We start from the raw sequence: 18,765 nt of genomic DNA on the forward strand, positions 1-18,765 counted from the left end.
GCCGCGCCCCCGCTGTCACCGCGCCCGCCGCGCCGCCGCCTTTTATAGAATCGGGTGACGCCCGCTCCGCGCCTCTTAAAAGGGCTATGGCTTCTTACAGGGTCCGTGAGCCCCGGCAGCGCCTTGGCGGGCGGGGGCGTGGGCGTGGCCCCTTTAAGCGCAGCAGCGGCGACGGAGGGAGCTGTCAGTGTCGGCCAATAGGAACTCGCGCCGCGCTCCCCGCCCCTTCCCTTCCCGCTCCGCCGCGATCGTCGCCGCATCCCCGAGCCGGGCGCGTTCCGATTGGCGGGGCGGCAGGCGGCTCTCCGCTCTGATTGGCTGAAATGACGCGGGGGCGGTACCTCCGCTTGGCCCCGCCCTGCGCGGGGTGGGCTGCGGCGCGGGGGAAGGAGACGCTGCCCTTCCGCGGCCATGGCGCGCGGCGCGGGGAGAGGGCGCCGAGCGGGGCCGCGCGCCCCCCCCGCCACGGTGAGTGGTGCCGCCCGCGCCCGCTCGCGGGGACCGGGCCCGCCGGGCCGCACCATCGGTAGTGGGGGGGGAAACAGAGGGAAGCGCCGAGCTGGGGACCCCCGGGTGAAGCCGGTCATGGGGGTGGGAAGCGCGGACGGTGCGGGCTCTCTGGGTGCGGGGGAGGCGGAGATGCCCCCGGGGTGAATGAATGCGGGGGGCCGAGGATGCAGCAGCGGTGCGAGGCACCCGAGGGCGCGGGTGGGATGCTCGGGGATGCGGGGGATGCTGCGGGGGTGCGGGAGCCCTTTCTGCAGGGCCCAGCGTGCTGCAGTGCAGGTGCGGGGCTCCCGTGGGACGCTCCCGCCGGGCCGGAGGGTTGAACCCCCAGCGCCCCGTGCCCACGGCGGGCAGGGCTGGGCGGAGATGCCCGGACAGAGGGGCTGCCTTGGGACCGCGCTGCCTGCGCTCCCTGTGCCGGTATGGGAACCCCAGGCTGCTTTCTGTGCCCAAAATCCCTCGCACTTTGCTCTTCCCATCCCTGCTGTGGCCGGGACGTTGTGTTTAACCTTGTGGGCAGAGCCCGTGTCCGGTGTCCGCTCCCTGCGGGCTCCCGCTGCCCGGAGAACATTCCGTAGGGTGCTCGGGGCCGTGGCTGCGGGCAGGGTGTCAGCAGGGCAGGGCTCTGGGCTCTGTCACTGGGACGGTGTCAGCAGGGCAGGGCTTTGGGCTCCGTCACCGGGACGGTGTCAGCAGGGCAGGGCTTTGGGCTCCGTCACTGGGACGGTGTCAGCAGGGCAGGGCTTTGGGCTCCGTCACTGGGACGGTGTCAGCAGGGCAGGGCTTTGGGCTCTGTCACCGGCACGGTGTCAGCAGGGCAGGGCTCTGGGCTCTGTCACCGCCTCTGGGGTCACACATCAGCGCCTTCTGTCGCTCTGTCCTTGACCCGAGCACATCCTTCCTGCCCAGCCCCGCTGGCAGCGGTGAAACCTCCTGGGCAAACCCCCTTTGGTTGGTGGCTCTCTGTGATGCACAGGAATGTGTGTGAAAGCAGAGTTTTGGCAACGAAAATGTGTGTAGGGTTGTTCGGGATAATTGGGGCTTTTGTCATATGGGGACTGCAAACAAAATCCCTCCAACCATGTGCAGCCAGGTCTGGTGTGTGTAGAAATCTCCGGGAGCTGTCAAATCCCAGGGTGCTGCTGCTGTAGAGCAGTTTGGGAATCTGTCCCTGTGTCTGGTAGGACAAACAAAGGAATTGCTGCTGATGATGAGAAGGTATTTTGGATTAGCTGCTCCAAGTGACTTGGAATGTGTTTTGTAAAGTGCAGGAAGGAACAGGGCGGGTGCTCCCCTCACTCACCTGATTTTCCCCCTCTTCCCGCAGGAGGAGGATTGTTGGATGAAGGCCAGCCCCAGGACTCTGAGCCAGATGTCAGAGAAAAGTTGGATTCTTTTGTGAGCAGCTCACACAGCATCCACAAGTGCCCTTTTCCATTGTGACTCCCGAAGGTGCCCAGATCCTGGTGCAGCCATGGCATTCAGAAGGACAGAGGGAATGTCCATCATGCAGGCCTTGGCAATGACCGTGGCTGAGATCCCCGTGTTCGTTTACACGACCTTTGGGCAGGTATGAGGAGCAGGAAGGGTTTTCCTGTCACATTCCTTGGGCTGGCTCTCACACATCTGGGTGAGATGGAGGCACAGTGGGACCTGGGCAGTTTGTGGGATTAGAGGAATTGCAGGGGGAGTTTGGGGTGGTGGAAGAGAGTTCTGAGTGGGTTTGGAGAGGAGAGAAAAGCACTTCCCACATCCCTCCCTGGGAGAACAACCAGGTTCAATCTTTCTCTTCATCAAAGGCTCTAAAAAAAGACTTGTCTTTTAAAGAAGGGTAATATGTTCCCCGCTTGTAGTGATGCAGCACGCAGAGCAGTGAAGCTCAGCTTCACACCAGGCTTTCAGAACTGAATTTGGGTAACCTGGATTGCATCTGTCCCAGGCTGTGTGCAGATTTTGCAGGGTGTTTGGGCAATGAGGATCAAAACCAAGTTCTCCAGCTCCTGTCAAAATGATGCTCCACAGTCTCTCTGCTGCTGTGTCTTAGTTGTGTAGCAGAGGGCGTGTTTTATGTGTGAGCGGGTAAAGCCAAAGTTTTTAATGTTTAACACTGTTTTAAATTTATTTTTTTTTAAAAAGGGCAGTGAATTGACTTTTCATCGTTGCTCTTCCATTTCTTTTGTGTTTAAAGTCTGTGTTCTCCCAGCTGCGGCTCTCTCCAGGCCTGCGCAAGGTCCTGTTTGCCACAGCCCTGGGCACCGTGGCCTTGGCCCTGGCAGCTCATCAGCTCAAGCGGCGCCGCCGCCGAAAGAAGCAAATTGCTCCGGACAAGTGTGGCTTTAAACCAGGAGGGATCACAGTGCCCATCCTGCCAACCAGGAGGGTCTCCTCTGTGAAGAAAGGTTGGCCTCACAAAAAGGGGAAATCTCCAGAGAAGTGGTACAGGGAGCGATGGGGAGGTGTGGGGAGGGCACAGCAAAACCATTTGTGTAGTGCTCCATTGTGGAATGAAGTGGGAATTCTGAAAAGCAGTGCCATGAGCTCGGGGTTTGGGGAGCAATAGGAGAGACTGAGCTCACAGTCTTGGGAACAAAAGGTGTCCTGATGTTTTCCCTGAGGTTTGTAGTTCCCATCCCCTTTCCATTACCAGGCTGCCCCAATAATAACGACCTGGGCACGCAGTGACCTGGTTCTGCATTGATCTCGTGGTGTCAATGCTCAGCTGAGGGGAGGGCAGGGTGGCCTGAGCCAGGCTGGGCAGTTGGGAGTGTCCATCCAGCTCTGTGGTGACTCCCAGACCTTGGGCACCACCTCACCACTTGTACTGATTTTAGGGGTAAGACTGACCCAGGCCCTCACAAAGCACTTTAGGGATTTAGGGATTTGTTTGGTGAAACGTGAACATCAAGGGAGCAGTGTGCATGTTCTGCCTGTCCTGAGGGAAGCTGGAGGAGTTTTTGCTTGATTGTTTCCACTTGCCCCTTGCTGTCCATAAGCAGTGAATACATTCCTCAGCCTCAGATCCCCACTGACTCCAGTCTCAGAGCAAAGCAAAGCCAAAAGGAGATCTGTGGCTTATTCTAGGTATTGGATACTGCCTTGCCATTCACAGTTATACTGGACAAGGTGATGTTCCCCTCCCTATTCCCTTCTGCAGTCACCTGGGCCTAAAACCCTGTTTCTGTGTGACCTTCCCAACTGCAGGATACTCCAGCAGGAGAGTGCAGAGCCCTGGCAGCAAGAGCAACGACACGCTCAGCGGGATTTCCTCCATCGAGCCCAGCAAACATTCCAGTTCCTCCCACAGCCTGGCCTCGGTAAGGACCTGCTCAGCAGGGCTGGGACATGGCAGTGCACAGACTTGTCTGGAGATCACCAAGTGCTTGGGCTTGTGCTGGCCCTTTGGGGAGAACAGATTGCTCCAGATAATTGTAGGGCAGGTTCTGGTGTTAACCTTGCACTGAGTGTCTGGAGTTTTTGTGGCCAGGAGCTCCAGGGTTCCTTGGCCAGTTCTTTGGCCAAGGAGGAGTCTCAGAAGGGATTTTCCCTGTGGGACATGGCCATGAACCCTTGGAGCTCTGTGTGACCCTCTCAGGGAGTTGGGCTGGGTTGTTTCTGGGTCTCACAGCAATGGGGAACTCGTTTGCTTCCCTCTGTGGTGGGGCTTTGGGTGGCCCAGCAGCCCCTTCCTCCTGTGCTGGGGCTGCTCACAGCTTGCTTTCTTCTAAAAACCAAATTAGCCACCAAAATCTGATCGCTCTGTTCAGGAAACAGCACAGGGTGAGAACACAGCCCAGTCATTCTGCCTCCTCCAAAGCCAAAGGAGCAGCCTATGAGTACAGGTAATTCAGGCTTAACCAGGCAGGAGAAGCCACCAGTGCTTATATCCACCTTTTGTGAGACTGTGTCTTCAAGACCTGTTCCACATCCCATTGCTCAGAGCTAACGTTCTGTTGGAGCAGGGGGGACACAGATGAACTTCTGTGAGTTTCTGCAAAGCCCTCCTTTGTCATCATCCTGGCTCAGAGGCTGCTTGGCAATGCTGGGGCAGGGAGAGGGGAAAAATCACCCCTTTGGAAGGAGCTGTTGGGCGCCAGCACTCCTCAGCACATGCTGCTGTTGCTGTTTTTGGTAGAGCTGGAGCAGCAGGGGCTGGCAGAATCCGTGCTGGCCGCAGTGTGTCTCCAGCAGGCGGCAGTGCCGGCTCGGCGCTGGGCGGGCACAGCGTTCCCTGGGGAGATGGAATGTGATGGGATGTGCCCGTGAGCACCAGGCTCTGTCCAGCTCTTTCCCCTCACTCCACAGGCACTCACATCCATGCGATTCCCCCGTGGCTTCTCAATTCACACAGATGCTGCCCAGGTTTTGTATCACTGAAGTTCTTTAAATAAAAAGCAATCCATAATTAAATGCCTTTTTCCACTGCTGGTGCCTGGGTGGGGGTATCCCCACAGAGAGGCATCTGTTTCTGTACAGATGAGCTGACCCTGTACTTACAGTTTTTATATTACTTGGTGGAAAAAAAACAGCTCATCCTTTGCACAGCTGCAGGTTTTGCCTGAGCTCTCATTTGCTTCTCTTTGCCATCCAGTAAGTAAATTGGCAGCAGTGAACTGATGATTTGCAGTTCAGGATCTCAAGGTGATTTATTAACACTCCACAGGGATTGATCAATGGAGGCAGGACAGGAATTCAGCTGTCAGCTGATTATTGTAGCTTTTTTTGAGTACCAGGCTCATGTTTGGACATCCTTTTGTAAACCACAGGAAAACCCTGGTCACTGATAGTGATGAATTCAGCACTTTATTGGGTCAGACTTTAGAAGACATTGATGCCTTGTGGGAAATTGGACAAAGCTGAACTGACACTGCTGTGTGGGTTGTAAGCTCAGCCCTCCCAGGAGAGGGTCTGGTTACAAAGAGGAGAGTGAGGATTCCCTTTGCCCTCTGGGGAATCCTCAGCTGTATTTTTTCTGGGAAACTCTTTCTTTTGCTTGGACTGTGCTTGCTTCCTTGCCACCTCCAGTGTTTTTTGTACAGGCAGCTGGAGCTGATGTGAGCTTTTCGTCAAAATCCTGAGGCTTTGTAGCCATTGCTCTGGAACTTTCCTGGGCTGTTTCCTCCATCAGATCTCTCCTTTCAGTGCTCATCAATAGAGGGGAGCACAAGGGGGAATAAAATGCCTTTTTACGAAGCTGGTGGTGTTGATTTGATCTTGGCATCTCTAACCTTAAGAGAATTCAGAAGGCATTTGCTGCTCTCTGTTCCCCTCCTGCAGATGGTAGCAGTCAACTCCTCAAGTCCAGTTCCCCCAGGGATGTGGGAGGCCCAGGCCATGGGAGATGCTGGGGCCATTGGTGACTCCAGTGCAGAAAGCCTCTATGTTCAAGGTAAGCAGGCACAAGGGTAACATTGCTCTGGGGGGGTTGTGAATCACTGTGAGAGCAAGAAGGGGGTGAGAATTGACACAGAACATCAGCAGCTCAATGTAGAGATCTAACAGAAAGATCCCTTCCATTCTCAGCTTAAGCTCAAATAAAAATCCCATCTTCTCTTACAAAAAACAAAACATTTTTGTCAGTGAATAATTTGCTTCCAAAATACTGTTCTTGAGCAACAGGCTCATCTTGTGCAGAGAACAACATTTTGGCAGTAACATGGATGATGCTTTGACCAGTTTGGGGATGTTCTCCTCCTAATCCAAAGTAAACCACATTTAAACAGGAAATAAATAGAATATGTTTATTCTTTATTTTGGGATTTCCATCTTTGCTGTGTTGTCCAAGTGAGCAAAGACTCATCCTGTATCTCTTTGTTCCTGAGTGCCCCAGGACTCTCACAGCCAGTGTTTGGTTGGGTTTCCAGGCATGGAGCTGTTTGAGGAGGCCCTGCAGAAATGGGAACAGGCACTGAGCATCAGGCAGAGGGACAGTGCTTGTAGCAGCACCCCTGTGCCCTGGGACAGCAGCAAACAGCAGGAGAGCATGTCTGAGAACATTTCAGAGGTAGGTCCCCACATGCTGAATGGGTGCTGGAAGCAGTAAACAGTGGGAGGTTAAAAGGAGAGCAAATTAAGGGCAGAGTCAGGCCAGACTCTGTTTAAGAGCTGTCTGTATCTGCAGCTTCCTTATGCAATGGGAGTGGGTGTTTTTAATTTCTTTCTCTTTTTAATACGTCTCGCCCCCTCATTCCCCAGCGCTTCCATCCACCTTCCAGCCTTGTGTCACTCACTGTCACACGTGTCCTCCCGTGGCACAGCCTGTGCTGAGAAAAGGCTGTGATGAATGCAGCTCTGCTCTGGCTGGCAGTGTTGTCTCTGTAACTTTTTAATGCATTTAAAATGCAGATCTTGATGGTCACTGCCACTTGTGGGAGCTGGGTGGAGAGCAGAGCCCAGCTCTGTGTGTGTGGATGAGGAAAGCAGTGGGAATTTGGAGATGTGTACCTCACTCAGCCTCTGCAGCTGGAGAAATCAGGATTTTAGGACACCCCTTGCTGTCTGGGACTTGTGAACTGCACATGGAAGACCTGTGTTAAAGGAGATCTAAACTAGAATGGCTCAGTGACAGCCACAAAGCTAAAAAAAACCTGCTGTAACTCAGGACTGTGAAAGAGGCTGAACTCTGAACTCTCCAGGAGTTCTCACTGGAAAAAAAAAAAGTGTTCCCAGCCTTTTGTAAACAGAGTCTGGTGTAGTAAGTATGTGGGACATTTGTCTTTTGTGCTGGATCATATTTATCCAAGGCAAATCTGGATTCTGTTGTTGTTGGCTCTCCTTGAATGGCCCTGTAGTGTTTCTAAAACTGCCTTAAAACCAGTTGATTCATTATGAAAATAGATTCTGTGCTTCTTGCTAATGCTCCTGTCTTCTGGGTGAGATACTCATGCAAACATAGGGGCATGAAGGCAAGATGATATTTAAGTCTTATTTTCCCCACACCTTTTTTTTTTTTTTCATCTTCCTGTTGTTTATAGCAAACTTTGCTTATGCCCAGCACCTTAATCTGAATATTCTGTTATCCAGTTCTGGATATCCTGTTATATTCAACACAGGTTTCCTGAAGTGATTTCTCCTGGAAGTTAGGCTAAAGTCAAAAGGCAGGAGATTTAAATGGTGTCCAACTTAATAAAATACCTGTTTTTTGGGGTGGCAGGTTAAAGGTTTTTAGTTCTTTCTTCCCTTTTTAACAGGAAAACAAAATTATGAAGCTCAAAAGCCAGAGGGTTTGAGTAGGCTGTGTAGAAGCTTCCCTCCCCATGCATTATTAGCTGCATTGTAGGATTAATGACTCCTCTCTCTTTTTATTTTTAATCATTTAATCTGCAGACTGCAAATCCCATTTTTATTGAAAATTTCCTCCCGTATTTGTGCTGTGCAGTCTGTCTGTGCCCAGCTGGCTAACTAAGGGTGGCATTTCTGTGTGTTCCAGGAGGAGTCCCAGAAAAGGGAGTTTGCTGAGAAGCTGGAGTCCCTCTTGCACCGAGCCTACCACCTCCAGGAGGAGTTTGGCTCCTCTCTTCCGTCAGACAGCGTGCTGCTGGATCTGGGTAGGGCTGCAGTAAAATGCCAATGTCCTGCCTGGTTTTATGTCTTTTCTATAAGCCAGAAAAGTGACAAAGTGGGAGTGGAAGAGAGCACAGGAGCTAAGAGGGATGTTGGTCCATGAACTCCATGTGGTTTCTTTCTCTCCTCCAGAGAAGACTTTGATGCTTCCACTGGCGGATGGGTCCTTGCGGCTGCGGTCGGATGATGAGGACAGCTCCACTTCAGAGGATTCCTTCTTCTCTGCAGCAGAGGTGACTGAAGTGTCACCTGTGTGTCACAGCCCGGTGGCTTGGAGGGAAGGCACAAAGGCAGCACAGCCAGACATGTCTTGGGAGAGATGATCAAACACAGAGCAACAATGCCTCAGGGTGGGAGGTTCATGATGGATGTTAGGAAAAGGTTTTAATGAGGGGGATTAGGCAGGCTTTTCCAACCAGCACTTCCATGTTGTCTTCTTATCTGCTACAGAAAACATGCAGTAACAGCTAGGAAAGTGCTGTTGTCCATGTAAGATGGCTTGGTGGTGTAAATTTTATGGAATATTGAGCAGTGTCAGAGCTAACTTTTAGTGAAAAGTGAAATATCTTTGCATGAAACTGTTGTCACTGACAAACTCTGCTAGCTGAAGATTCTCTGAAGAAGGCCCACCTTGCTTGTGTGCACTCGCTTGCGTGTTTGCAAATATTTAATGAGCTCATTTTGTTCTTCCCATATCTCTTGTTACCTCTACAGCTCTTTGACTCTCTCCCCTTTGAGCAAATGCCATTCCACCTCTCCAAGCCAGTGGCAGCATATGAAGAGGCTCTGCAGTTGGTGAAAGAAGGGAAGGTGGTGTGCCGGACGCTGAGGTGAAGAGCCAGCTGGAGCTGTGGGACCTGGTGTCCCCTGGGGCTCTGTGAACACATCATCTGCCTTTGAGCAGCCCCATAACCAGGATACCTCATTGGGATCATAAAATCACAGCATCCTTCCTGCTGGTTCAGCCTTCCCAGGGAATTAACCCCAGATTTTAGGGATTCACAAGTTAAGAAAGAGTAATTGTCCCAGGAAATCAGTGATAGGAGGTGTGACTGTTCTGGGAGGCTGGCATAGTCCTGTGCCAGCCTGGCAGAGCTGCTCTGTTCCTCCAGGGAGCTGGATAAAGGGAATGTGACTGTTCCTTCCTCCTGTGCACAGACTGGGAATTTAGTTTTTTGTTTGTAGGGGACCATAGTTGTAGGAACACCAACATCAGAACTGGAATTCACACAATTCTTCCCCTTTCCCTCTAGGACGGAGCTCCTTGGCTGCTACAGTGACCAGGATTTCCTGGCAAAGCTGCATTGTGTCAGGCAGGCATTCCAGGTGAGAATGGCTCCCAGGTTTCCATGGCACATGGCTGTGCAGTTTTGTTTCCTAAGTTTCAGCTTGTTAAAGGTTAACAACACTGCTGTGTGCAGCATTGCACTGCTTCATGTCTTGCCCTTTGGGTTTTTTTTTTTCTCAGCTTACAATTTGAGGGTTTGTAGGTGCTCACAAGAGACATCTGTGTTCCCTTTGCAGGAGCTGCTGGAGGATGAAAGCAATCAGCTGTTTTTTGGGGAGGTTGGGAAGCAGATGATGATAGGACTGATGACAAAAGCTGAAAAGGTAGGAAGTTTGTGTAACACTAAACTGTGTCTTGAGCACTGGGATACTTGTTCTCCCATCCCAACCCAGAGCTTTTCCAGTGTGTTGAAGAAGAGAACTTCATCTGCATGCTGATGATTACTGTGATGTTGATGTCAGCTCAGGTCCAAATAGTTAAACTGGTTTGTTTTGCTGCTCTTCCAGAATCCCAAAGCTTTCCTGGAAAGCTACGAGGAGATGCTGCGTTATGCCTTGAAGCAGGAGACCTGGCCAACCACTCAGCAGGAGCTGGAGGGAAGAGGGGTTGGTAAAAACATTGTCTTTACAGAGCTGTAGAGGAGATAGAAGATAATCCTTGCCCAGACAGATTGTGGAATTCTCATCCCTGAAAGTGCTCAAGGGCAAGCTGGATGGGGCTTGAGGAACCTGGTTTAGTGAAAGATGTCTCTGCCCATGGCAGGGGGTTGAACTGGATGGTTTTTAAGTCCCTTACAAGCCAAACCACTGTGATTATATTACAGTGCATATGTAGGAATGGCCCAGGTGTGAAAGACCTGCTGTTAAAATATGATTACATTGACTTCAGCTTTTTACATCTTCTTGCTCGAAACCAAAAGATCCCATCTCTCTTTTTAAAACCTGTTCCCCTTATAGACTGTTCTGCTCCCTGACAGGTGGTGTGCATGAGCTTCTTTGACATTGTGCTGGACTTCATCCTCATGGATGCTTTTGAGGATCTGGAGAACCCTCCCTCCTCGGTGCTGGCTGTGCTGCGCAACCGCTGGCTGTCCGACAGCTTCAAGGAGACGGTGAGTGAGGCAGGGAGGGCTGCTCTGAGTGTGAGACCAGTGCCAAGGGCAGGAAAGAGCACAACCTCATCTTTCCCAGCTGAGCTGAATTCTCTCTTTATAATTGCCACGCTTTCCTAAAGTTCTAAACAACAGCCTTCTTGTGCATAGAAATTGTTTACAAGAAAGCTTCCCTTATTTTGAGAGCATCTGGCTGGCAACCAGACTTATGGCTCTAGGGGATTTTTATCAGTGATGCCATGGAGATGTTAAAAGATGACAGCACCTATTTTTATGAATGAGAATAAAAGGGGCACAATGTAGGGGAAAATATATGGGTTTTAGCATGTGGCCATTCATTCTGGCAATACCTCAGCATACACTGAAGCTCAAATTGCAAAGCTTTCCTTTAGTTCTGCCCCCCAGCTGTATTTTAAGACTGATTAGTTTGATAGATTGAGAGTAAAATGGCACTTTGTAACAGCTGTCTGCTTACAGAGGATTGTGAGCTGTTGGGCAACTATGTCAGATCATATTAACAATCTTCAAAAACCCTTAGGCTTCTCTGGAATGGATCTGAAGTGGCTAAATCTGCTTCCAGTTTGCTTTAATTTTCTCATTTTAAAAGGTTTTGACACAAAAGAGTGACTGCTTTGATGTTTTGATGACAATGTGTTGGTAAACTTTGGGTTTTTTTAAATAACCCGAGTAACTAATGGGCTCTCTCTGTTAATTGTAGGCTCTAGCAACTGCTTGCTGGTCAGTTCTGAAAGCAAAAAGGAGGCTTCTGATGGTAAGCAAATTTAATGAAAAGGGAAAGAATCTAATGTATTTGGGGCTGAAAAGAGAACACATAGATCTTGACAAAGTGTGAAATCTTAGGTGGTAGAAGACTGAACAGAGTCAGGTTCTTTGTGGTGCTGTAGAGCCCTGGGGTCCTGCAGTCACTGCTCCAGTGCTATGCCAGTATCTTATTGAATCAGTCTGAGTGTATTCTCCCTTTTTCTTAATGTGAGGATTCAAACAACAGTGTTGCCTGTCTGGAATTCCCTCTCCCTGCTCACAATACTGTAGGAATGGCCACAGACCCCAAGCAACAAGGGACTGCGCCTGAATTGTGCTTTCCTTGCTGGCAGCAAAAGGAAGGTTCCACTCCTGCACTGCTCCACTTCCCAGTGCTGATGCTAATTAGCCATTACTTGATGAGTTTCACTTAAGTCTGTGACTTCCTAAAGTATCACAGTAGATGAGTTTATGGAGCAGGGGAACAGGAAGCCACAACTTCACAACCCTGGTTTTGCCACAGGGTCTGTGGCCTCTGGCAATTTTTCAGCTCAATCCCACAGCCAGCTGGTGTGACAGGGTTTGGCTCCTGAGATGGCACAGAAAGAAATTAGAGAATTGGAAGCTCTACTGGTGCTGTCATGCAGTAGCTCTGCCTTGGATATTTGCATGTCCTTTCCTGGCCTGGTCAGCAAATTATAAATAGAGGCTATAAAGGCTGGCTGGTGATTGCTTTTAATTTTCTTCTGTTCATTTTCCTCTTGAAATAGCAATTTAGAAACATGAAGATAAAAAGCTCTAGGCATCCTTCAAGGGATCTGAAAGATAAATGTAGTTTTGCAGGAAGAGATGTTCCAAATAGCTCTTAACTTCAGATACTGAAGCTTTCTGGCAGGGAAGTTGGTGGCTGATATGGAAGAAGCTGCTAATTCTGTCTGAGAATGAAGACCAACTAATTCTGTCCTTCCCTGTGACAGGTACCAGATGGCTTTATCTCTCATTTCTACTCCGTATCGGAGCATGTCAGTCCTGTTCTAGCCTTTGGTTTTCTGGGGCCCAAGCAGCAGCTATCTGAAGTCTGCAGTTTCTTCAAGGTGAGGTGTTTTTTGTGTGCCTCATCTGTGTGGGACTCCTGTCTGCTGGCTTCAAGCAGGAGACACCCCCACACCTCCTACCCAGCAAAAGCTGCTGCTGTGTGCTCTTGGTGGCAGGTGAAGGAGGCCTGACCGTAACCTTCCTTTTCTTGCAGCACCAGATCGTGCAGTACCTGAAGGACATGTTTGACTTTGACAACGTGAGGTACACCACGGTGCAGCTGCTGGCAGAGGACATCCTGCAGCTGTCGCGGCGGCGCAGCGAGATCCTCCTGGGATATCTGGGCACCGAGAGCGCCCCGGAGATGAACGGCGTGCTCCCCACGGAATCCGAGCCGCTCAAGGACGAGCTCATTTGATGTCACTGCAGGAAAACACTTTTGTACAAGGACCTTTTCCTCCCAGACATGGATAAAACTACCTGCAAAGTGCAGCGGTGGCAGCAAGACTATGTGAGCACACAGCAATCTGGTGGAACCTTCTGCTTTCTGTAGCCAGTAGTGTTTGCTGGGATGGATCCAGGACCACTTGCCAAGTTATGGTTTGAGTTTCTTCTTTGTTCCACCTTCCTGTCATTATTATTACTTTCAATGTTTCATATATACATTGTGTCCTGAACTGCCCGAGCCCAGATTTTTGCCCAGTTCTCCTGAATAGGGCAATGGATGTACCTGTTTTGCCTTTGTGTTTTCTGGGAGGTGAATCCCTGGCGTTTACGATTGTGTGTGGGAACAGGAATATTGTTGGTAAATTCTCCACTTGACCATTAGCTTCTCAAGGAGGCTTTGCTTGCTTTGGGATTTTTATCACTGTTCTTTGCTGTGTTCCTACAGACACTAATTACTGCTGATTTGTACCATAAGTGTGATAACATATGCAATGTGACTAGCAAAGATTTCTTTCCTGGGGAGGAAGAAATAGTTCTGTAAAGCACTGAAGTAAAATGCAGACTTTTGTAAGGAGTCTGAAGCTCTGGGGAAACTGGTCTGTTCCCTTGGTACTGCTGCTCTTTGGAGACCAGATGACGAGCTCTGTCCTGGTCATCCTTGCTTAGGAGGTTGCTGAGGTTTATGTTTGCCCCTAAGGCAGGTTAGTGTGAGGAGGGGGGAGGATTTGCATCTTGCCTGTGCTTGCACAAAGTCTTTGACACCCATCAAAGTGCCTTGCTGGATTTCAGAATGAGCCAGCAGCAGCTTTTGCTGGGTAGGAGGTGTGGGGTGTGTACAAGCAGGGGGAAGGGGTAATAAAGTGGTGCCTATTGCTGTTGTGCACAGGGTAGTGAGAGGTGTAGATGCTGGATGTGAGGTTATGTGTGTGGATAGTTGGAGAGCTGGGATCAAGCTTCTAGAGAGGAAATGACTCTACAGTCTGTCAGTTCTAAGAAATACAGCGTAGTTTTGGGTGATGATCAGATGTATGTGTGTAAGGTAGTGCTTCTAAAATGCTGTGATCCTGACTGCCCAGCCAGCTCCTGGAATGTGGCTGCTTTGGGATGTGAGCTGAGCTGAATACTGGTGTAGGACAGCAGCAGTGGAGCGTGCTGGACTTAGTGAATCATTAAAATCACAGAATAATAGAATATGCTGAGTTGGAAGGGACACATCAGGATTGAGCCCAACTTCTGTCTCTGTACATTCCCACCATGGGCTGAAGGAGCTGCCCAGACTTCTGGAACTCTGTCAGGCTTGGTGCTGTGACTGCTTCCCTGGGGAGCCTGTTCAGTGCCCATCCACCCTCTGGGTAGAAAACCTTTTCCTGATACCCAACCTAAACCTCTCCTGACTCAGCTTCACGCTGTTGACTTGAGGCTTGCAGGACTGAGATTTGCAATGATTTGCTGAGTCCTCTGTGAGTACAATGCCACAGATAAAAGTAGAGATCCAGCCTGTGCCTTCTTCTATTTTAGTCCACATACAGGTCCAAATCCAACCCTGGGAATGAGGAGGTCTTCAGGACTTGCACAAAAACATGAGCATCACTGTTTTTGTTCCAGACTGATTAGTTGCCCCTTGTGCCTGTTCTGGGTAAAAGACACTGGGCTTACCCGGATGTATTTTTGCAAGTGGAAAAAATATGTAAGAATCTGGAATTTCCATATGAGTGGAAAGTCAGTGTGTGGGCTTGGAGAATACAAATGCTTTTCTTCCTCTTCAGATATCTAATGTGGATTCTGCTGGTAAAAGCAGGAAGGGAATAAACAGAGAAAAAAAGTAAACAGGAGGATGTAAAAGGAGCAGATAAATGTGCTGTGCCATGTGTTTTAGGTACACCCTCCCTGAGCAGGGAGGTGGGACCAGATGACCCACTGTGGTTCCTTCCAACCTGACCCTTCTGTAGTTCTGTGATTCCTTGAAATGCTCCTGAGTTGTTTGCAGGGGGTGCGTGTAGAGCACAGTAACATCTGGTGCTCTGTAAGCACATCAGACTGATGTGGCTTGTCCTGGAAACCAGATTAATGCAATAAACAGGACAATGCTGAGGCAGAAATTAGGAGCAGCTGCCCCAAGTGAGGCTGCGTGGAATAAGCTGTTATAAGAAGGCTTTAAGAGACAGCAGTTGAAACTAGGAAGGGTCTCTGAGGTGTCTTGCTCCTGGTAGTGTGCAGGAAGAAAAGAAATGGAGAATGTTGTATTAGCATGACACACCTGCTACATGTAAGCTGTGATTCAAAAGTGTGATATATTCTGAAAGCAAGTTACTTTGCCAAAAAAATAATGTTGATAGTGCTTTGTGCTCCTGTATGGCTGGTTTAGAAGAAAGTCATTTCAGCAGCTTTTGTATAGTGGTTAAAAAGATGCTAAAATGTGAAGATTAATATAATGAGATGGACTGTAATTCTAAACAATCAGTGCTGTTAAATTTTGTTTTGTTTTTAGAGTTGTTTTATGTGTATTTATTTACTATTTTGAGTGTCTTTGTCCTCAGTTCTTGGGCAGCCTGCCTGTTTTGTGTACACACAAAAACACTGGCTGCTGACTTTGGGCTTTTGCATCCTGGTGGGAGAGGATACTGAAACAGGGTCCCCCTGAAGCAAACACTAACTTGCATTCTGGCTTTTTAAGCTGAGAAATTGTAAATTCCTTATCAATCAAATGAAGAAAGACTGTTTTATTACAGCTTGATGCTTTTCCTTAGCCCTTATTGCAAGTAGGTTACACATCCCTCCCAGTGAAGTAAAGAGGAATCTGCCTCAGGAACATCCTCAGCTTCTTGAAGGTCGAGTTCTCCGCCTTCTCCCACCAGCAGTGACTTGATCCTGCAGCAGCCAAGGATGTTTGCTGAGACAAACTGGTTTTATCTTTACTGGGATGGATGTTAAACTTCTCTACACCTCCCCCTCACTTCATCGCTGCTTTTTGTCCATCCCCAGTCCCAGTGTAGCTCAAGAGGAAAAGCAGAAAGGGGTCTGCAGCCTCTGGAGGGAACTTCAGGGATCAGGAGGTTGACAGGAGCTGTCCCTGTGGAAGAAGCTTTCCCTGGCCTGAGCAGTGGTGTCACTGCTGTGTTCAAGTCCTTCCACTGATCCCACCCAGAGCAGGGCCCAGCCCAAAAGCTGACTCTCCTATTCACCTGTATTGCAGGGTAGAGTTAAAGGGTGTGATGGAACACCTGCCTGCCCTCTGTCTTCCTGAGATCCCTAGAAAACCCTTCCCCAGCAAATTGTGTTTAGCAACAGAAATTCTTCAGTATTAGCAGCAGCTCTGTATTGGGGTAGAACCCCTTGAGATAAGATGTTCACCTTTTTTCATGATGAACTCTTATTCTCAAGGGGTTAAATCATCCTGGGCTGACACTTGCAAGATTTTAACACTGATGGGGATTTAAAGTGGCTTAGCAGCAATGAAATAAAATCCCTCAATAGTGTCTGATGCTTAAACAGAATTTAAAATATGCATGACTTTCATTTTTTATGTGGAGGTTGTAACAAGCTTCACCAGAGGTTAAAGTACATCCTTGGTACTTTAGTGTGTATGTAGAGACTATGCCAGATGGCTCTAGGAGGGTCTTTATGGTCTTTAAAGCACATTAATAAAAAAATTATGAGGAAAAATCTGCCTTGTATCTACAAGATCAGTGTGGCTTTGAAGAGCATGACTTGTGTTGTCTCATACAGGGAAGTGGGAAGGCAGGATTTTATTTATCCCTCTTTAGTAGAACATTCCTTTGCCATATCTGAAACTAATGAATGTAAACTTGTGCCTATTTTTTTCTTGATTTCCTAAAGGTGTAAAAATCTGATCTTGTTTTGCTTTTATCTTTTTCTTTGCAGCTAATTTTTTAAAAATATCTTTAATCTTAGGATGTGGGCATTACAAGTAAAATAAAACTTTCCTTCATGATTGTGGTTTTTGTTCCTAAATTTCCTGGAGAAACATGCTAGAAACTCAGTCTTTGGTTTCTTATTTAGGTGACAGTTGTGGTGGCACCTCTGCTGCTAGTGATGGTATCAAACATCTTGCTGTTCCTAGGGCTAAAATGAGGAACTTGAAAGGTTTAAGTGTCAAGTTAAAGGGTTTGATTGCATGGGGAATCTTCCTGGCTCTGCTGAAAAGTCCACAGATGAAGAGGGCTATAAAATAAACAAAACTCCTTGTACTTTGAGCTGTGGTTGGAAAACTGTGGGGTTTCATTTTTCAGATTTTTCTGTGGTGGTTTGGCTGTGTTGGGGTGTGGTGTGAGTAGGCTGTGATGAAGAGATAACAGAAATCCCAATGAGGAGCCGAACCTCTTAAACATTGTCCAAGTTCCTGCAGCATTTGCCAGCTTCCCAAACTCTGTGAAACCCAGACTACAGCCTGTGGGTTGGTATCAGAGCTGCTTATCTGCTGAGCAAGGCAAGAAAATCATCTTCTTGCTCTCCTGAAACAACTACAGTGGATTTAAATACTTTCATTTTCAAACGATAAAGAAACCAGACTGAATCAGATTGACTGATTCTTCCACAGTGATTAAAATTTCATCCCTACGCTTAAAAATAAAAAAGTAAAAACGTGTCTCTATTAGCATGAATGCAAGCCTGTCATGAACTCGGATATATGCAAATAAAATGTTCATGGATAGGAAAATTTTTGTCTCACGCCACACCCTGATCATTAGTTGAGAGAGTTAAAAGGAGTTTATCTCAGTTTCCATGGAGTCAGACTCCACACTCATTACAGCTCCAGAGCAGCTTTGTGCTTTCTTGTGTGAGGCACAGAGCAAAGGCTGCTCCGTGTATTGACACTTTTTTCTCCTGTTCAGGAAGGAGTGGGTGAATATAGCAATGAAGCCCACAATTTTCAGTACTTGTCATGGTACATAGATCAAATGTAATCCACTCTGCCAGCATAACTCTACATTCAATAGCTTGGAAAGGAGGAGATTTATTTAACTTGAATAATGAAAGGAGTAAATCACTCATGCTCCCTCATAGCAGTCTTCTGCAATGAACTGAGCTCCTGCAGTAAATATTTTCTCTTTCTTGCCAAATAATAAGACTTTAATACTATTTTGCTTCTTGAAATGCCAGGGAGAATGTCAGCTATGAAGAGCTTGTTGAAATTAATGGGACATAATCATAATTGAAGAGGGTATATTACAACTGCAGGAAAAGGAGTTTTCTACCCTTTTAAAAATCTTAATTAACGGGCTAGAAATCCTGGTCCATGTGCTTCCCTGACACAAATTAAAGGCAACCCCATGCCTTTGTGGATCACTTCTTTTGGGCCTCTTGCATATTTATTTTTCTATATATATAATTTTTTTTATATTGAATTAACTTGGCTATTTGGTCTGAAGGTGGATTTGCCTTCTGAAAGCTTTTCTGTCCAATGCTGCTCCATGTTCTGCTTTTCCTGAGGCTCCCCAGGTAAGTCTTATTTCTGGGGTCACATATGGGAACACTTCTTTTGGCTTGGTCTTCAAAGTGATTTCAGTAGTTAAGGTATTTGGGGGGGAAAATGAAAGTATCACCTGGACCAGGTGTTTGCCTGGCCTTTGCAGAATCTTTAAAGGATTTTCTGCCAGGACTTAGGAAGAAATTGTTCCCTGTGAGTAAAGCCAGGTTGGACAGGGCTTGGAGCCACCTGGGCTAGTGGAAGGGGTGAAATGAGATGGGCCTTAAGGTGCCTTATCAAACAAACCATTCTGAGATTCAATGACATTACTTCAGGGTTTTATTTTCACGTGTGCACACCCACATAGGAGGGGGTTGTTCTTTACACCTGTGGTTCCTTTCCTAGGTGTTATATAAAAAAATCCAAATATTCTCTTTCAACGGCGCTTGGACATTACCAATCACTTCTGTGTGGGGCAAATAGAAATGTGCCCGGGGTAGGGCAGTGATGTAGATGCTGTGATGTAGAGCTGAATGTAGTAATACCCTTCTGAAATTAACCATTTTCATTTAATTTTTTTTTCCATTTTCAGTAGATTTTTTTTTTTTTTTTTGTTTGTTTGTTTCT

The 18,765-nt window shown here is 48.1% G+C and overlaps 1 protein-coding gene across 1 annotated transcript; it reads left to right on the forward strand.

The window, feature by feature from the left end:
- Positions 1–369: 369 nt before the first annotated feature.
- On the forward strand, positions 370–16,662 carry MIGA2 (mitoguardin 2). Its single transcript, XM_059486651.1, has 16 exons — positions 370–468; positions 1,835–2,077; positions 2,696–2,906; positions 3,709–3,821; positions 5,782–5,893; positions 6,369–6,508; positions 7,934–8,051; positions 8,200–8,300; positions 8,782–8,897; positions 9,321–9,393; positions 9,592–9,678; positions 9,862–9,960; positions 10,332–10,466; positions 11,185–11,238; positions 12,206–12,322; positions 12,478–16,662. Exons 2-16 carry the CDS (start codon positions 1,982–1,984, stop codon positions 12,679–12,681), a joined length of 1,776 nt encoding a protein of 591 aa, XP_059342634.1. The 5' UTR covers positions 370–468; positions 1,835–1,981; the 3' UTR covers positions 12,682–16,662.
- Positions 16,663–18,765: the final 2,103 nt, after the last annotated feature.

The sequence above is a fragment of the Ammospiza nelsoni genome, chromosome 20 (assembly GCF_027579445.1).
Source record: "Ammospiza nelsoni isolate bAmmNel1 chromosome 20, bAmmNel1.pri, whole genome shotgun sequence".
NCBI lineage: Eukaryota > Metazoa > Chordata > Aves > Passeriformes > Passerellidae > Ammospiza > Ammospiza nelsoni.